The sequence below is a fragment of the Setaria italica genome, chromosome IX (assembly GCF_000263155.2).
Source record: "Setaria italica strain Yugu1 chromosome IX, Setaria_italica_v2.0, whole genome shotgun sequence".
Lineage (NCBI taxonomy): Eukaryota > Viridiplantae > Streptophyta > Magnoliopsida > Poales > Poaceae > Setaria > Setaria italica.
Window position 1 is genome coordinate 11,236,850 of NC_028458.1, and position 16,856 is coordinate 11,253,705.

The 16,856-nt window shown below is 43.9% G+C and overlaps 2 protein-coding genes across 2 annotated transcripts; one reads left to right on the plus strand and one right to left on the minus strand.

Annotated features, from left to right (window-relative positions):
* Nucleotides 1–2,764: 2,764 nt before the first annotated feature.
* LOC106804512 (uncharacterized mitochondrial protein AtMg00810-like) lies at nt 2,765–4,151 on the minus strand. The gene is made up of 3 exons (XM_014805787.1): nt 3,945–4,151; nt 3,796–3,885; nt 2,765–3,736 (listed from the first exon to the last, which is right to left on the minus strand). Exons 1-3 carry the CDS (start codon nt 4,149–4,151, stop codon nt 2,765–2,767), a joined length of 1,269 nt encoding a protein of 422 aa, XP_014661273.1.
* Nucleotides 4,152–5,229: 1,078 nt separating this feature from the next.
* Nucleotides 5,230–7,381, plus strand: LOC111258429 (crocetin glucosyltransferase 3-like). Its single transcript, XM_022829665.1, has 3 exons — nt 5,230–5,296; nt 6,631–7,157; nt 7,340–7,381. Exons 1-3 carry the CDS (start codon nt 5,230–5,232, stop codon nt 7,379–7,381), a joined length of 636 nt encoding a protein of 211 aa, XP_022685400.1.
* Nucleotides 7,382–16,856: the final 9,475 nt, after the last annotated feature.

The window sequence follows — 16,856 nt, forward strand, 5'->3', positions numbered from 1 at the left end:
CCACATGACATGAGAACAACACTGCAACTACCAGAACAGCTTCAGAACATGCTCCATCAGACGAAAATATGCTGTGGCGTCAACTATGGTAACAGTCAACGGAAGGACCATCCAAAAGCCATGGCAACCTAAGTACTTCACTTGATCAGTGCTCATATACTCAACAAATAGAAACTCATCAGTCAGCAACCTCATACGACCGGATGATATGGACGTTCATCGTGCACGTCTCCCCGTCCTTCAACAGTTCAAACAGGCAGATATCTCCCACCTCAATGCCGTTCGCCTTCACAAAGCGTCGCCAACCACCTTGTGAGAGCTTCGCCACAGCACCAATGTTTAATTTTGCTTGATACCTTTGGCTATCTCGCTGAAGGAAGATTGTACGCTCCTTCCGACCAAGATGTCTCACAATATATTGTTTCGGAAAATTCTAGGCATAGATTCGAAGCAGAAATGTCAGACAATGGCCAAACAAATACGAAGGATTAAGTGAATAACATGTTGCTGCTTCCTAACTCTGAAAAAAGAATATTCTAAGCTTCACTGAATTATAAGTGTTAATATCATAGGAATGCAAATTTACACAATTCCAAATTGTGAGTTCGTTGAAGAAAAACAATTAAACAGAACACGCTTTCAGGAAAACAATTAAACAGAACACGCTTTCAGGAAAACAATTAAACAGAACACGCTTTCAGGAAAGAAAGCTTCCATGAATGTTGGACTTGCATATCACAGTCGCCAAGATGGGCGTGCCAGAATTTATGCATCGGACCCTCTCTAAAATTTTCTTCTTTTCATTTTCAATTAGACGAGTCTTTCGCGAAATGACATAAGGATGCTGATCACGTAACTGAAGACCATTATTATCTGATAGCAAATGATTCCCTGTGCAAAGAAAGAAAACAGTATCAGAAATTTCCTGTGCAAAGAAAGAAAATAGTATCAGATGTGGTGAGAAATTATCTATCTTGAATCAAGATTTACAACCTGATGAGTTCAGATAAGCGGCTGGAACAATGGGATTGGTCTTGTTTCCCTGAACTGTGCTATCCCCTTGCATAAATGTCTGTCTTTCCCTTGGTGTTGATCGCATTGGCATGGTTTCAGGATGGTCATGAGCAGGATTCACATATTCAATATCATCTCTTCTTGTTCTTTGGACATCAAGATGTGGCATGGTCTTGTTATCCTGAGTTATGCTATCCCTTTGAAGTGATGTCTGTCTTTCCCATGGCAGTGATCGCATTTGCATGGTTTTAGTTCGAGCATGCTCATGAGCAGGAGTCACAGATTCAATATCATCTCTGCAGGTTCTTTGGACATCAAGATGCAGCATAATCTTGATACCCTGAGTTGTGCTATCCGTTTGAAGTGGTGTGTGTCCTTCCCTTTGTGGTGATCTCATTTGCATGGTTTCAGATTCAGGATGATCATAAGGTGGATTCACATATTCAATATCATCTCTGCTACTTTTTTGTACACGAAGAGGCACAGATTCATCGTTCACAACAACAGATGTTGCTTTCTCATATCCAACTCGTGATAATATTATGACATTAAACCGAGAATTTCCATTGTATTTGAATAACAGGAGTCATCCGTGTGTAGATCATAGGTTTTAACAAATACTCCCCATCCTGCTGAAAAGGATACTTTATCTGGTTGCTTGACAACTCCAACACAATAGCTTTCTCCGTTGCGTGTTTCTAATTTGATCTCCCCTCGAAACTCCCCCTTGAAACTTTTTACAAATCCTACCGGGACAGTCTGCAGAAAGAATAACCCGACAAAGTCATGGTTCAGAAACACAGTTCTTTTCTTTTGAAAATATCTTGTGTAAGCAAAAAACATTTTCAGGCCAGAAAAATAAAATTTAAAGGATAAAGATACAATGTGTATTTAATCTTTGACTATAGAACAAACCAATGAAAATGTGTATTTCACCAGTTTCAACTGTGAGCCTAGGGAGACACTCGGAAAACCAACATATTGTGCTGTTTACTATGATTTAGATGCCAAATAAACACAAAAAAGTTAGAGAAGTATCGCAGAGGACCACAGCACTTAATGTGCCTGAAGTAATCTACAACCATAGAATCGAGTTCACTCAATGCTTCAGAGGTAGTGGACATTTGTAAGGTACAAAAGTTTGCATTGATATGAACCATGGCTTACCATCTCATGTTGAAAATCACCCTCCATAAAAACCAAGAAATACTTTTCCTCATTACCCAAATTATAGTATTTATATTCATCCACTTTTTTGCAACTTTCACAACATTTCACAGCTTCAGTAGCATCAATGCACCTTTCTGGGTCATGAGGAGGCAGATGAGAATAGTCTTCAAGAACAGATAATACTTCCTCACAGCCAAATTGATCAAAGATTACGACATAAAACTCTGAGTTTTCACCGTATCTGAACAGCACAGATCCATGCAAATGCAGGTCATAGGTATCGACAAATGCTGCCCATCCTGCTGAAATGACTATTTTATCTGGGCACTTGGCAACTTCAACAGTTGAACAGTTACTATTGTTAGGAATAGCACTTATATTCATAACAGGGGCTCTAGGCCCATATATATACAGGTACAAGAAGGGGAAAATATACAAAAAAACCTCCTAATAGAAAAGGTAAATCACCAACAGTACATATACATCTAACACCCCCCCTCAAACTCATGGTGGGTCAAGAACACTGAGTTTGGAAAGGAAAAATCTATGCTGAATACGTGTCTGTGCCTTGGTAAAGAAATCAGCCAGCTGCAATTCGGGGCACATACTGAAGAGCAATAACCCCATCATGAACCTGTGAACGTGTATAAGAAATATTCACACCAATATGCTTAGTAAGCTCATGTTTCACTGGATCACGAGCAATACTGATAGCTCCTGTACTGTCAGACAAAAGAGGAGTCGGCACAGAAACGGAAACACCAAAATCCTCAAGCAACCACCGTAACCAAGGCACCTCTGCCGTCACAAATGCCATAGCACGCAACTCAGCCTCAGCACTCGAACGAGAAACTGCTACCTGCTTCTTAGTCTTCCAAGCAATAAGGGAACCACCAAGAAAAACACAATAGGCAGAAAGAGACCGACGATCAGAAGGATCACTAGCCCATGTAGCATCACAATAAGCCGTGAGATGTAAGGAACTAGAGCGTGGAAAGAATAGACGGCGTGAAATAGTCCCACGAAGATAACGTAAGACGCGAAGAAGATGACTATAATGAAGATGAGAAGGAGCTGAAACAAACTGACTCAGAATATGCACAGCATGAGAGATATCAGGACGAGTAACACCAAGATAAACAAGACTCCCAACGATATGACGATAACGAGTGGGATCCTCAAGGGGCTCATCATCAGTGGCGCGAAGATGAACATTAAGTTCCATGGGAGTCTCAACAGTCCGATGATCAGTAAGAGAAGCCCGATCAAGAAGGTCCTGAATATACTTTTCTTGAGACAGATAGAAGCCTTCGGGCATAGAAGAAAACTCAATCCCAAGAAAGAAACTAAGAGGACCAAGATCAGACATAAGAAACGTCTCATTGAGACAGGCCTTGACAAAGGCAATATACTGAGAATCATCTCCAGTAATGATCATATCATCGACATAAAGGAGGAGAAGAGTCCGACCTCGAGGTGAAGTATGTACAAACAGGGCAGGATCATGCGCACTGGCAGAAAACCCAGCAGCAGTGACCACGGAGGCAAAACGCTGAAACCAAGCACGAGGAGCTTGTTTTAGCCCATAAAGTGAGCGAGAAGACGACAAACCATACCCTCAGGAACAAAATACCCAGGCGGCGGCTGCATATAGACCTCCTCACGCAGCTCACCATTAAGGAAGGCATTCTTAACATCAAGCTGAGAGACGGACCACCCATGAACAAAGGCCACAACAAGAAGGGTGCGAACAGTGTGACCACTGGAGCAAAAGTCTCGTCATAGTCATGACCATGCTCCTGCTGAAAACCACGAGCAACAAGACGAGCTTTATAGCGCTCAAGAGAGCCATCAGAGCGAGTCTTCACCTTATACACCCACTTGCATGTAATAGGGCGCACATTGGCAGGACGAGGAACAAGGTCCCACGTGTGAGTGCGCTCAAGAGCGGCAATCTCCTCAGCCATAGCGTGTTGCCATTCCGGATGAGGAAGAGCATCACGATAAGAGGATGGCTCTGAAAGAATAGTGGCAGCATAAGTAGAAGGAGAATAACAATCAGGACGCCTACGAAGATGATGACTACGACGAAGAAGCTGCTCAGGAGGTGAATCCTCTGAAAGAGAAGCCTCAGTAGGAGAAGAAGGCATATCAGACGAAGAGGGCACAATAAAAGATGGCACATCAGAAGAAGATGGCACATCAGAAGGCCGAACTCTACGAGTATAGACATGTGTCACCGGTGGCTTCACAGAAAAATCAGTAGAACATTCCAGAGAAGTAGACTCCGGGGGAAGCACATCAGCACGATGAATAGGCGAGGAGACTAAGGGGGGACCACTTGAGGGCACAACTATTACATGTTCTTAGTGTGATCTGTGTCAGGATCTCACACCTGAAACGTTCCACCAATTCACCTGGGATGGTCTGGAAAAATAATTATTAAACAAAGTACATGGTTAAAAGGATAGTTATTCATCAAACAATGAAACATAAAGGGCATTCTAAATATGAACAAAGTGTAGTGATGATCAGTAGTGTTTGTGGTGAGTTCATTTTGAAGCAAACCAAAGGAAATGGGGTTACTTAATAATTCCACTCTGAAATGGGTGGATATTTAGTGCAGATCAACAAAGATTATGCTAAACATCAGCATGAAATGGAGTATTATGTGGATATTTACTCTTCTCGACTGACTTTGTTTCAATCATCAGTATGAAATGGAGTATTATTCCATTATACAAGGAAAACATTACCGCTAAACATTCCATAAAACACAAGGAAGCATAAGTAAGAATTACCATTGCTTGTTGAAAGTCACCCTTCATAAGCATCAAGAAGTATTTTTGATGATCGTCTAGATTCTTGTAAGCATTTTCAGCCCGCAATTTGCATCTGCGACAGCTGCTACCCATGTCTTGAGAAGACCTGCAAAGCAAAGATAATTCACAGTGAAATCTGGTGCCAAGAACCATGAAGAAGATGTTATTCGCAATTCTGACTATTTGCAGATGCAAATCCTGGTAAGAAGTGAATATTTGATCGATGCGAGCGATATATGAAGCCTTAGAGTGCCTCTTCCATCGGTATGCAGCTTTGCTAAAGAATGCTGGTAACTCGATGGCCTCACGATGCCATCTCCGCAACCAATTCTGACCATTACTGATTATGTGAAATGCAACTTTTCTGATTTTCTTCTTTGTAATAAGTAACTTATCAAGAAACATATTATCCTAGTAAGAATTAGTTGAATGCATCCCCTCCGCTCAACCCCCGAGTCGAGCTCTCTACTCGCAGGCCGGCGGCCTCACGCCGCATCCTATCTCTCTTCCCGAAATCCAACCGGCTCTACTAAGAAAAAATCATGCTTTAAACAGATATTACGCTGCTAGACGCTCGTAAATAAGTGGCCAAGTGGGGGCCAAAATTTCAGACATATGCATCCGTATTCACTCAAAAATAACAGCGAAGACGCGGTGGCAGCTAAATCCTAAAAGGAAAATAAGTGCGGGAAAAACACTAAGAGCTGAAGACGAATGGGTTTTAGAAGGATCTCCAGCCCAAGAACAAAAAAAAAGAGGCATTGTTGCAGCAAGCCATACTGATTAATGGAGATCCCAGTGGAAAACGATGGCATGGAATTGGTGCATAGGGTAGGAGATGCAACCTAGTAATGGAGAGCGATTCTTCCTTTCCTCCTCGCGGCCTGACTGCTGTCTCTGCTCCCTGCTTGTGGTACTACTTCTCTTGTCTACATCACACGGTCTAGGGAATAGGGGTTAAGGGTGAAAATGTCTGCAAGGCCTTCTTGCAAGCTGCACCCCACGGATTCTCGTATAAATTTAACAAGATTTTTTTTTGAAAACTAATTTAACAAGAATTAGAGCACCCGGTTCGACTTTACAAGGAGTATCAGTTGTTTACAAAAATCGACTAGATGTTCATTCGGTGTATTGTTTCCGTCATAAAAAGGATCCAAATATAGCCCCCAGCCCCCGAGCGCAAGGACTGGCGGAGCCGTAGAAGCACGCCGACCTGAAATAGGCGCCCAGTCACCGAGCACGAGGACTAGCGGATCCGCGAAGGCACGCCGACCTAAAGTAGGCACCCAGCCCCCCGAGCACGAGGACTGGTGGGGCCACGGAGGCACGCCGACCTGAAATAGGAGCCCAGCCCCCTGAGCGTAAGGATTGATGGAGCCGTGGAGGCACGCCGACCTGAAGTAGGCGCTCAGCCCCCAAGTGCAAGGACTGGTGGAGCCACGAAGGCACACTAAGTCATTTGTGGCGTCCAGCCCCAAGCCTGAAAGCCGGACGAGCTGCGGAAGCACTCCAAGTTGCCTCCCGCTCCCAGCCCCTGAGCTTGGGAGGTCGGCCGGGTGGCAGGAAGCACGCCGAGTCGTTTGTGGTGCCTAGCCCCTAAGACTGGGAGCTGGACGAGCTGCAGAAGCACTCCGCCTGCCGGAGCACCCGGACGTGGAGCTCCACCGGTCGCAGCTCTCGCCGGCGTTCCTGCTCCGCGGCGACCTGAGCGACCGGTGGACGGCGTTCTACCTGCGGATGATACGGCACGGGTACCGCACGGGCGCGGTGCTCGCCAACACCGTGGAGGAGTTGGAGCCCACGGGGCTCGTCATGATGCGCCGCACCCTCGACGGCAAGGTCCTGATCTGGCCCGTCGGCCCTCTCGTCCGCGGCGACGCCTCGTCGGAGACCGGCGGCGGCGGCGTTCTGCGGTGGCTGGACTCGCAGCCGCCGTCGTCCGTCTTGTACATCTCCTTCGGGTCACAGAACACCATACAACCCAACCACAATAAAGTAGATCGTGCTAATGTGGCACGTTCCATAATATCGAAGAAATCTATCAAGTTCACTAGCAGGAGGGCGTTACTCAAGAGAGATTTTAACGAGGGGATGAAATTGTACCATGTTTCTGGTACGGGAACGACGTTCGGGTACAGGAAACGTGGCACCGTACCACAAACCCGATGACATAGGGAGGGAGATTATTTTGATGCTTAGCTAATTGAATTTAGCACGAGGATCGATCCGCCGTGCACCGCCGGTCTGGCCGCCTTCTCTCAAATACTGCTGCTGCTGCTGCTGCTGCTGCTGTTTAATAGCATTTTGAAGACTGACTGATATTCTCCCTGCAGACAAAGGAACTGATAGCAGAGATTGAATTGACACTAGCATAGCTGAATGCTAAAAGGGAATTAAAACAGAGCAAAAATTTCAACAATCGGCAGCCACTAAACATATTCTTGGATGATCTAGCAAATAACATAGCTATGATTAAGTTACAAACATGTCATGCTACAACATTTGCCCTCGCTGTAGGGTTCCACATTTTCTCTCTAACTGTCGAGATCTACAGTATGTACTCCATAACAAAGACAAGAAGAACTAAATCAGTGAATTAAACTGTTGGGAGCACTTCAAGTCGCCTACCACCTCGAGCCAGAGAAGTTGGCCAGGCAACGGGAGGCACACCGAGTAGTTTCGGAGCTGTAAAAGGATAATATAAAGATTATCTAGTATAATGTAGAGCATTTAGTAATTGAATAACTTGGAGTTTTATCTGTGTAAAAGTAAATCCTTGCGTGTCCTACTCTTGTGGGCCATGTAATTTCCTCATGTAGTTAGCCTGTTACGTTTAAGCACCTAGCCTTGCTTAGTCGACAGTCTGCTGAGAGTGGATCTCGAGCTTGTAGACGGGGCATCACAAGATTAGTCGAGGTTTCACGGATTAAAGTATGTGCTACCCAAGTACTTTAGCAACCGTTAAGAGAGAGGGGCAAGCCGCAAAAGTAGTCAGAAATGTGTGGAAAAGCGAAGAGCGTGCGCTGGGCACTCATAGGGCGCAACCCCCGACTGCCCGTGTTGTGGACGAACCAAGCTGTATAAGCAGTCAGAGGTGTGACCAGGGTGGTCGGCGAAATTTACGGAGACATAGGAGAATTGAGGCGTCTGGATATATACGAAAGTTGTAAAATATTTAAATGAATATATAACTTAGCTTGGTTTGTGGCCGAGTCGAAGAATGCGCCAAGTCAGCTAAAAGCCTTGATGAAGAAGACCGCCGTGGAGTGCGCCAAGAATATCATGGCGCTTCTGAAGACGCACTTCCCTCGGCTGGCCGTGAAGCGCGTCGGAACGAGCGTTGCCGAGGACTTTGATGCTGGTAACTTCCCGGAGCTGGCCAAGCAATATTTACAAGCCGCGGAGGACGTAGTTAAGGAACTGGACCTGTAATGAAAAAACTGTAGAATGTATCAATCTGTGCCGTAGGGCAATAAAACTTATTGATTAACTTATGTAAAGGAAAAACTTCTTTCCTCCCTTGGTATGTTTGACAGGACACCGTATGGCCTAAGCCTGTAGCTGCTAAGTGCCTTCAAAAGACTATGGCTGCTTGCCGGCTTGTTACAGAGAAAAGGCGATATTACTACACGAAGATGGGTGTGTATCGGTCTGGAGGTACCAGGATTTGTAATAAGATTTTTCCTCTCCACGGTAGGTCCCCCATAGTGCCTGTTACCTTACCGGAGAGCTCAACCATGTAGCCGGCGGTATAAGCTAGATGGGATTTACCCCGTCAGTTTCCATAGGATAGGGGTGGGTCTCTATATCCCCCACCATGGAGACACTTGGTGTAACCTGATTTTTATGGGTTCCTTCCTTTTTATGTAGGGAAGATAAGTCTTCTTAGGATTCTTCCTAAGATTAGGAATCGAAGGGCTATCTTTCAAGTTTAGGATAGAACTATATTTTCATAATGCATCCAAAAGAGAGAGATTACTCTCTTCCAAAGACGGTCTTTCCACCTCATCAGGTGCCTTGCCTGGCGAGAAATTTGTATTTTTGACACCCTAAACACGTGGTTTCGCAAAATTGACACTCCAAAGATGGACTTCGTAACATTGACACCCAAAACGTGAACACCTTGATTTTCTTGACATTTTGCATTATTTAGTCATTTTATTTTTTATTTTCCGTCTGACAGGCTAGTGCAATGACCAAATTGCCCTTTTGTTACCTGTTACGCTCGGTTGGGCAAATTAATCGCTGCCCAGGTCTTTCGGGCGCCGCCATTCCGATCTTGGATGCCATCGTGAGGAAGACGCGCGCCGAGTCCGGGGAAATCTGTCGCGAGGCAAGATGCTGTTCCAGCAGCTCGAAGTCCGGCGATCCCAGCCGGCCGCCATCTTTCGAGCTCCGCTGCCTCGTCAGCCGCATACCTTCCGCATCCGCCGCCGCCTGCACCTGCTCGGTAACAATACCAGAATCGAACCTTGTTGCAAATTTTATCTTTCAAATAAAAGAAAAGGCTTATCTCTCTGCTTGCACAGATCACGTGTGCTAGTAGATCGGTGGAAGCATCCCAGGTGGTCTAGGCAATTGCGTGTACTAGTAGATGTCTCTTTTGTTCATCCGATGTAATATTTATTTATCTTTTTTTTTACATTTCAATATGACAGTATATATATTGTTTGTTTTTGGTGGTGCAGGAGCATCACTCCTTACACTGTTTATATTTCTCGAACAAATATTGATGCTTGATAGTCACTGGTTTTCTTTTCAGTAGTGAATTTTGATCCTAGCAGTCTAACCGGTCAATTAGCATGACCCTTGTTTGAAAGTTTGGACGTCATAAGGGGTACTGATGGCGATTAGTGATTATCAGCAGATTTATGATTATATTACTACTATCATTATTTCAGGGATCAAATTGAGACGATCCAGGCCGATGGAATGGAACTTGATCCAACGGATTCATCTAGACGGTATTGCTATCATCTTTTATGTGTCAATTATTAACACTTATGAATCAATCAATTACGTGTTCATGATTTCCTAATTGTTGGGAGCAGGCATGATTCAGAGGTTGCCATTGGGAGCAATACCGATGCTCCATTGTTGTTGCCTGAGGCTTCTTCACCTATCCCACAAGTCGTTTGGGATAACTTAAAGATAGTAGAGACATATGATGAGGAAGGAAGAATTGAACCAATGAGTGAGGATCAGCTGATTAGGTTATGCAGGGATTTGTGGTACCACATGTTGATTCAGAGTACGAGCCTTTCCAAATAAATCACTTTCAACACATGCAACTTATAGATTGTTGATAACATGCACTACATGCTACTGTGTGTTTTTAAAAAAATAATTAAAGGCTAAGACAGCACTAATTCACTATAATTGGTAGTATGATTAAAACCCCAGGTGGGAGGGAAAGTTGAACAATATGCAAAATCATACCGGACTGGCTTCTGATTTAACACATTTTAGAAGCAAGAGCAAAGTACTGCTGGCAAGTGATAATAGAGCACGTCAGAAGGATACATGGAAACTTACAAGGGAAAAGGTGCCATTATCACCAACAATTTCCATGCTCATGTTTGCCACAAAAATTGGCACAACACTCTGGATGGCCTTAACTTTCTCGTCCACTGTCTTCTCCTGAGCAGGAGTTAAACTGGTACGGCGTAGTACCACGAAGGAAGGAGGGTGAGAAGGTCCCCCTGGATCATCTGAAGCGCAAGTATCTTTTGCATCTTGATGCCCATGATGGTTCAACAATGGCAATTTATCTCCTGAAAAAGGATTTCACTTTATCAAGCAGAGCAAAGTATGACAAATATGCAGTGTGTTGGATTCTAATAGAGTTAAGTGGTCATACTGCTGCTTGAATTCTTATGAACATGTGCTGCTGAATATAGTTTCCTCGCACTACCATTGTTTGAGCCACGAGGACGCCCACCACCGGAATGATTGCTAGCTTTGCCAAGCAGATGGACAATCACTCTGAAACTCTCACCCTTGATTGGTTGAAAAATGCAAATATCATTTTTCTTTAATCTGTTATCGCGAATGAAGTTTTTCCATTGCCCACACAGGATGTATCCACATTTGTTGGCCTAATATGTTGCCTGGGATGCCACTTCTTCTTGCATCCTGGGCGCTTAAGCGTGATCGTTTGGGATTTTTGTGGAAAGGATTCGACTGCATAACCCTTAGAAATGACCTAATAGCAGATGAGATAGAAAAAATATATAAAGTTAAAACAGAAGGCTTATTTTTGGTATAAACTTTTAATAAGGAACGGCTATATGCATTGGTTGATGCAGCGGCTGGGATATTAATATATATTCCCTTCTCTAAAAAAACAGAAGGCTTGCCTAGCAAACTTTCAAGTTAAAACAGAAATGACTCAATGGTTTATGCTGCTAACAGATAATGATTATGAACTACTGACAAGGGAAATCTTTCAAAAGGTTCAAGAGATCTTGAACATATTTTCATTTACTCTAGAATATTTTTGGAGGCACTTTGTATGTACGAAACTATGAATGGCATGGTAATTACTGTACAAAAAGGACCGAGACACTTACCAGACAAGGATTCTGATGTTTGGCACTGCTCTTCTTCATTTGAACCACAAGGACAGGAAACTGGGGCTGGATATTCTTGACGAGATCACCTATTTTCTCCACTTGTTCTGGAGTGAGGTCAGACTTATGTGCTAAGATCCAAAGCTTGGAGAAAGTCTCACTATGACCCAACTGGGAAGATTGATACTCAGATGGATTATCTTCTGCAAATAACTTCACTGGCATGAGCAACTGTAAGACAAATATGAAGCAGAATTCCAAATAATGCAACAATTTAACCTGATTCCTCAGATGAAGATGGTGAAGCAGCTGTTTCATTTGTAGAAGATTGAGTGGCATGATCACTAGAAGCACTTGAAGTATCAACAGAGTTTGCGCTTTCATCTTGAACCATTATATCATTTTTAGTGGGAGCACAGGAAGAGTCTTTATAGCAACAGCACGAACCAAATATTTGAATGATAGTCTGCCACAAAAGTAGAGAAACGTATTTATCCCGAGTCTAAATTGTAAATTGAGCAGGCAGCTTCAATTAAGAATAGAGAACAACAGATAATATGAAATGATGTCGACTTTTTATGCACTTCCTGCATTCATGCAATGCATTAGTAAACCTACCAACCCTTATAAGTCATCCATTCATATCAAATTTTGAAGCACCAAATTTGTAAAAAAATCAAATAATATGGAATGATAGATTGTCAATGGTATCACTACAATATGAAGATGTATCACGGTTGAGATAATTGAACACATGATACACTGAGAAGTATACTTCATAATCTACTAGAGCAACACTAATTAAATGAATAAACAATAAAAAAACCAAGAAAGTATGTTTCCCCACTATAAATGCCTAGAATCCTAGTGCATCTTTCACATACATATATCATATATGTTCTGACAAGGACCGCCTCAGCTCAAACTTATCTAAGTGCTAATCAAATGCTCATCTCCGCACTCCTAGTACTCAAGCACGTATAAGCTAGTGGTAATAAAATTGCTCACAGAAAAGCATTTAGGCACAAAAGTAATTAACTGAACTCGTGATGAAGAGCTTACAGTGCCATGCTTGCGATTGGAGTTGGCCTGACTAAAGAGATACTTCATCATTCCATCCGGATGATCTACACATCTATAATTTATAACAGTGACAGGACTTGTCCCTCCGGCAACCTCGCCCTCTGTCATCAAATGCAGATTCAATAAATGGACGCGCTGTACATGGTTACATTACATGCAACATAGCACATATATTTTCTCAACACCGGAGTACTAAAATATGTTGTTTAGCATACCATATGCAGGGAAAAAAAAATCGAAGTAAAACTGATACAAGAGGTTTTGTGTATAGATGCAGATGAAGAAAAAGCATATGGCTAAATGGAAAACAGAACAGGGGACCTGGGAGAAGAAAGTTACTGCTGCGGCGCTGCAAGGGGCTCAAGCTCAGTGGCCAAAACCCCGTGAACCAAAGGTAATCGGAAGCTCTTATTTATATATGGGCAAGAAGTCCTTCCCCAACAGTCACAATTCAAGTCAAAGTTAACCCCAAAAGCTGGAACTTGTGACCACAGTCCACGGTAGAAATGGTGCTGATTTTGAGCCTTGGAATGAATGCATGCCTCATTTCCAGTGCCGTACTTTTGACTTATTTTGCTATACTAGTATTCCTTTGACCCCAAAATGTACCTTCAAAAGTAAATTTGATAATTTCTCTTATATTATAGTATCTGGCAACGATCATTAGAATTTTGAAACGAACAAAATTATTGCAGTTACTAGTAAGACTAAGATTTTTTGGTATTCTTACCCCTATATTTTAAAGTGCAATTGTGATTGTGCCCTAACTATTCACAAATCAGCATGTTTTTACCGAGGGCGGAGCTGACTGCTGAGCACATGGTACACTTGCGATCACACTCTTTGTTTGATGGAGGAAAGTAGTAGAGATTGGTAGCAACACACAACAACACTGATTTATTACCTAAAGTTACTATTCCCTCCGTTTCAAATTGCAGGGCGTTTTTGACTTTTCTATGTTTATAGATATTACTATGCACTTAAACATACACTATATCTAATACATAATAATATCTATGAACTAAAAAAACTAAAACGACCTGCAATTTGAAACGGAGGGGGTAGTACGTAACTCGAGATAGACACTTCTGAGAGCGTCTGCCTTATTAGAACATAGAGATACAAACAAGGAAAGGTGGCACATGTTACACTTACATGGATATGATATCCAATTATTTAAACTATTTTTTGCCATTTTCTCAAAAAGAGAAAGAGAAATGCAAACACCAAGAACAAGTTGGCCTTGGCTTCAACGTGAAATTCCCTTTTATGCGCTTGCTGAAGAAACAACGGTGGTGGTGGTGGCGGCAGTGTCAACGTGCTTGGTGCAGAAGCGATAGCATGCTTCGTCGCAACGGTCCACAACATCCTCTTCATTGCCGATAGCTTCATTGTGGAGGCGTCGATGGTGATGTCGTAGGAGCGGACCCCAGATTTGTCAGGACATGGGTTCGGGCGCACGCTCAGGAAGCGGTGGGTGACGCTGTAGAGGCCGCGGTTGACCGTGCTGTCGCTGCTCTCCACGGCGACTGTGGCCGCCGTGAGCCCCGCCAGCTGGGTCCGCACCGACAGCCGCAGCGGGCGCTTGGCCGTGGCCCGTGGCTTCAATGCCGCAGCAGAGAAGAGAAGTGAAGATCTTATGGTAAAGCAGGTCCTGAGCTAAGGACGGGGCTTTGCACTTCCGGAGGGAACGGAACATGGGGCGGACGGTGGCGGCGCGGCCGCCGCCGGGGCCGGAGACGGAGCCGTCTAAACCAGGGAGGGGTCTTTGTGCAAATACACATGTTCGGGATTTTACAAACGGACCCCTAATTGTTGATCGCGATCCAAAACGGGAGTTTTATGAAAATATTTGATCCGATATTTATAAAATAACCTCTAATTTGAATCGCGGTTAATAACCGCTGTCCAAACCAAGGGCTGTATGAAATATATCATCTCGATTTTTACAAATGGACCCCTAGATCGGATCGCGATTATTGACCGCGATTATTGACCGCGATTGGTGTTTCAAAAATATGATCGGAAACGTTTACGAAAGAGCTCCGATCGTGGCTGTTAGGGTGTGCTCCGCTCCAGGTTTTGTATCTCCGCTCCAAAATCATCTTGCCAAATACCTCCAGCTCCAACTATACCAACTTCAGAAAAAAGGTGGATCTGGGGGCAACTCCAAGATTTTTCTGGAACTCCTCAAAGGGTGCTCCCAAAAAATTAGTTTCATACCTTCTCTTAGAGTTGGATGAAAATTACCCACTAATACCACTAGTTACACATACCGCTTCGAGGAGGAAAAAAAAACCCTCCCTCGCGAGACCTCGCGACGCCTCCTGTTCCGCCGCCGCCCCCTCCCTCGCGACACCTCTGCCTCCGCTAGCACCGCCATCTCCCCTTCCTCTGGCCGATCTCCATTCCACCTGCTGGCGCCCCATGGGCGGGCGCGGCCTAGTCGACGACATCCACCCCCTGGCCGGCACTGATTTGGGCCTGGAGCACAACCTAGTCGCCGTGGCTGGGGGCGGCGGTGGCCTGGCCGGCACTGAGCCTAACCTCGAAGAGGCCCTGGACGGAGGGCTCACCGGGGGCGGCCGTGCCCAGGCCGGCAACAGCCTGCCCCTAGCCAGCGCTGAGCCTAACCTCGAAGAGGCCATGGCCGAAGACCTGGCCGAGTGCGGCTGTGGCCTTGAAGAGGCCGTTCTTGGTGCTGAAAATGCAAGTGTCAGCCATGACCGTGGGAAGAAGCGGCCAGGAAGAGGCTGGGGTCACGGACAGAGCAAGAAGCCCTCCAAGGCAGCAAAGAAGAATGAAGAAGAGGAGGTATGTGAATTGTCCTTGATGTATGTTCATCTATGTTGATAGATTTGCTATGCATATATGAATGTGTCATGAGTGTTGTGATATTTGAAAAATTGCTAGTGTTCCAAATAGTTGAAAATACATGTGAATATCACGGTTAGGTAGATATGATGGACTGGACCGACGTTGATGCAGGTTATCCTAATCGCTCTGGGTATCTAGCTCCTTACAAGGGTGAAAGGTATCATTTATCCGAATGGCATAGGGGTATGGAACCAAAGACTCCCGCGAAAAATTTCAATCATGTTCACTTATCTATTCGCAATGTTATTAAGCGATCGTTTGGACTATTAAAAATAAAGTGGCAAATTTTCTACAAGATACCACCATACCCCATGTACAAGCAAAAGATGATTGTTGTGGCTACTGTAGTCCTTCACAATTATATCTGTGAACATGGAGGTGAAGACATTGACTTTGATCAGTTTGATCGTGATCTTAATTACATACCTACTATCCCGGAAACATATAATAAATATGCAGTTTCTCCCTTGGTGTCCGACTGGTCAATTTCGAATGCCAATGCTCCAACTATGGATGTATTTGGTGATGAGTTGGCCACCGCCCTTTCTCTTGCTTGGAACTAGTTAATGTTGGTGTGGTTGATTTTGTAATTTCATTTGGTACCTCATATTAGGTATATTAAATTTTTATTGGAACAATGCTGGAAGCATTGTGGACGCGGCACTGCTGTCTGCGTTGCGGACCAATAACATGTCCGCCGTGAAGTGGATGGAAATAGAATATGTGTCCGATTCTCTTGTCAGATTCTATTCTTGTGAGTACTAGAGCTCACGGAGTAAATAGAATATCATGTAAATTTTGGTCAAATGTTGGTTGATATTGCTTGTTTAGGCCATGCTTGTACTAGTCTGTGAACCGTGATGGAATGATACGGTGACAGTACAAACTTCAGCTAATGATATATACGGTGACCGTGATATATATATATATATAAATATATATATATATATTTATATATATATATATATCACGGTCACCGTATATATATTATATTATTTTTTTCATTGCCACTAGTTCCTGTAGCGTCGGGTACTGTAGCAGCGTGGGAAAAAAACCATCTAAGGTAAGAGTGACTATTCCCACTGGTTCCTATAATTCTTAGAGCTGGATTTGCATCCGGTAGTCAAACAGGTACGTAACTTCCTATTTTTCTGGAGTTGGTGGAGTGGAGATATAAAAAGGTAGAGTTGGTGCAGTAGAGCTGTTTTTTTCGGAGCAGTCCTAAACAATTAGGTTTCCTAACTCCTTAACATCAGGGAGTTGTCATTTGATCTCTTGGGAGCTGATTGGGCGATGTCTTGCTGTGCCTCACCGGAGC

Coding starts and splice junctions, on each gene's coding strand:
- LOC106804512 (XM_014805787.1), bottom strand. CDS start 4,151: ATGGCTGAGGAGATTGCCGCTCTTGAGCGCACTCACACGTGGGACCTT. Junction 3,886..3,944: donor ACGAGACTTTTGCTCCAGTG/GTCACACTGTTC, acceptor TCCGTCTCTCAG/CTTGATGTTAAGAATGCCTT. Junction 3,737..3,795: donor ATTTTGTTCCTGAGGGTATG/GTTTGTCGTCTT, acceptor GCTTGGTTTCAG/CGTTTTGCCTCCGTGGTCAC.
- LOC111258429 (XM_022829665.1), top strand. CDS start 5,230: ATGCGAGCGATATATGAAGCCTTAGAGTGCCTCTTCCATCGGTATGCA. Junction 5,297..6,630: donor AGCTTTGCTAAAGAATGCTG/GTAACTCGATGG, acceptor GACGAGCTGCAG/AAGCACTCCGCCTGCCGGAG. Junction 7,158..7,339: donor GGTACAGGAAACGTGGCACC/GTACCACAAACC, acceptor TTCTCCCTGCAG/ACAAAGGAACTGATAGCAGA.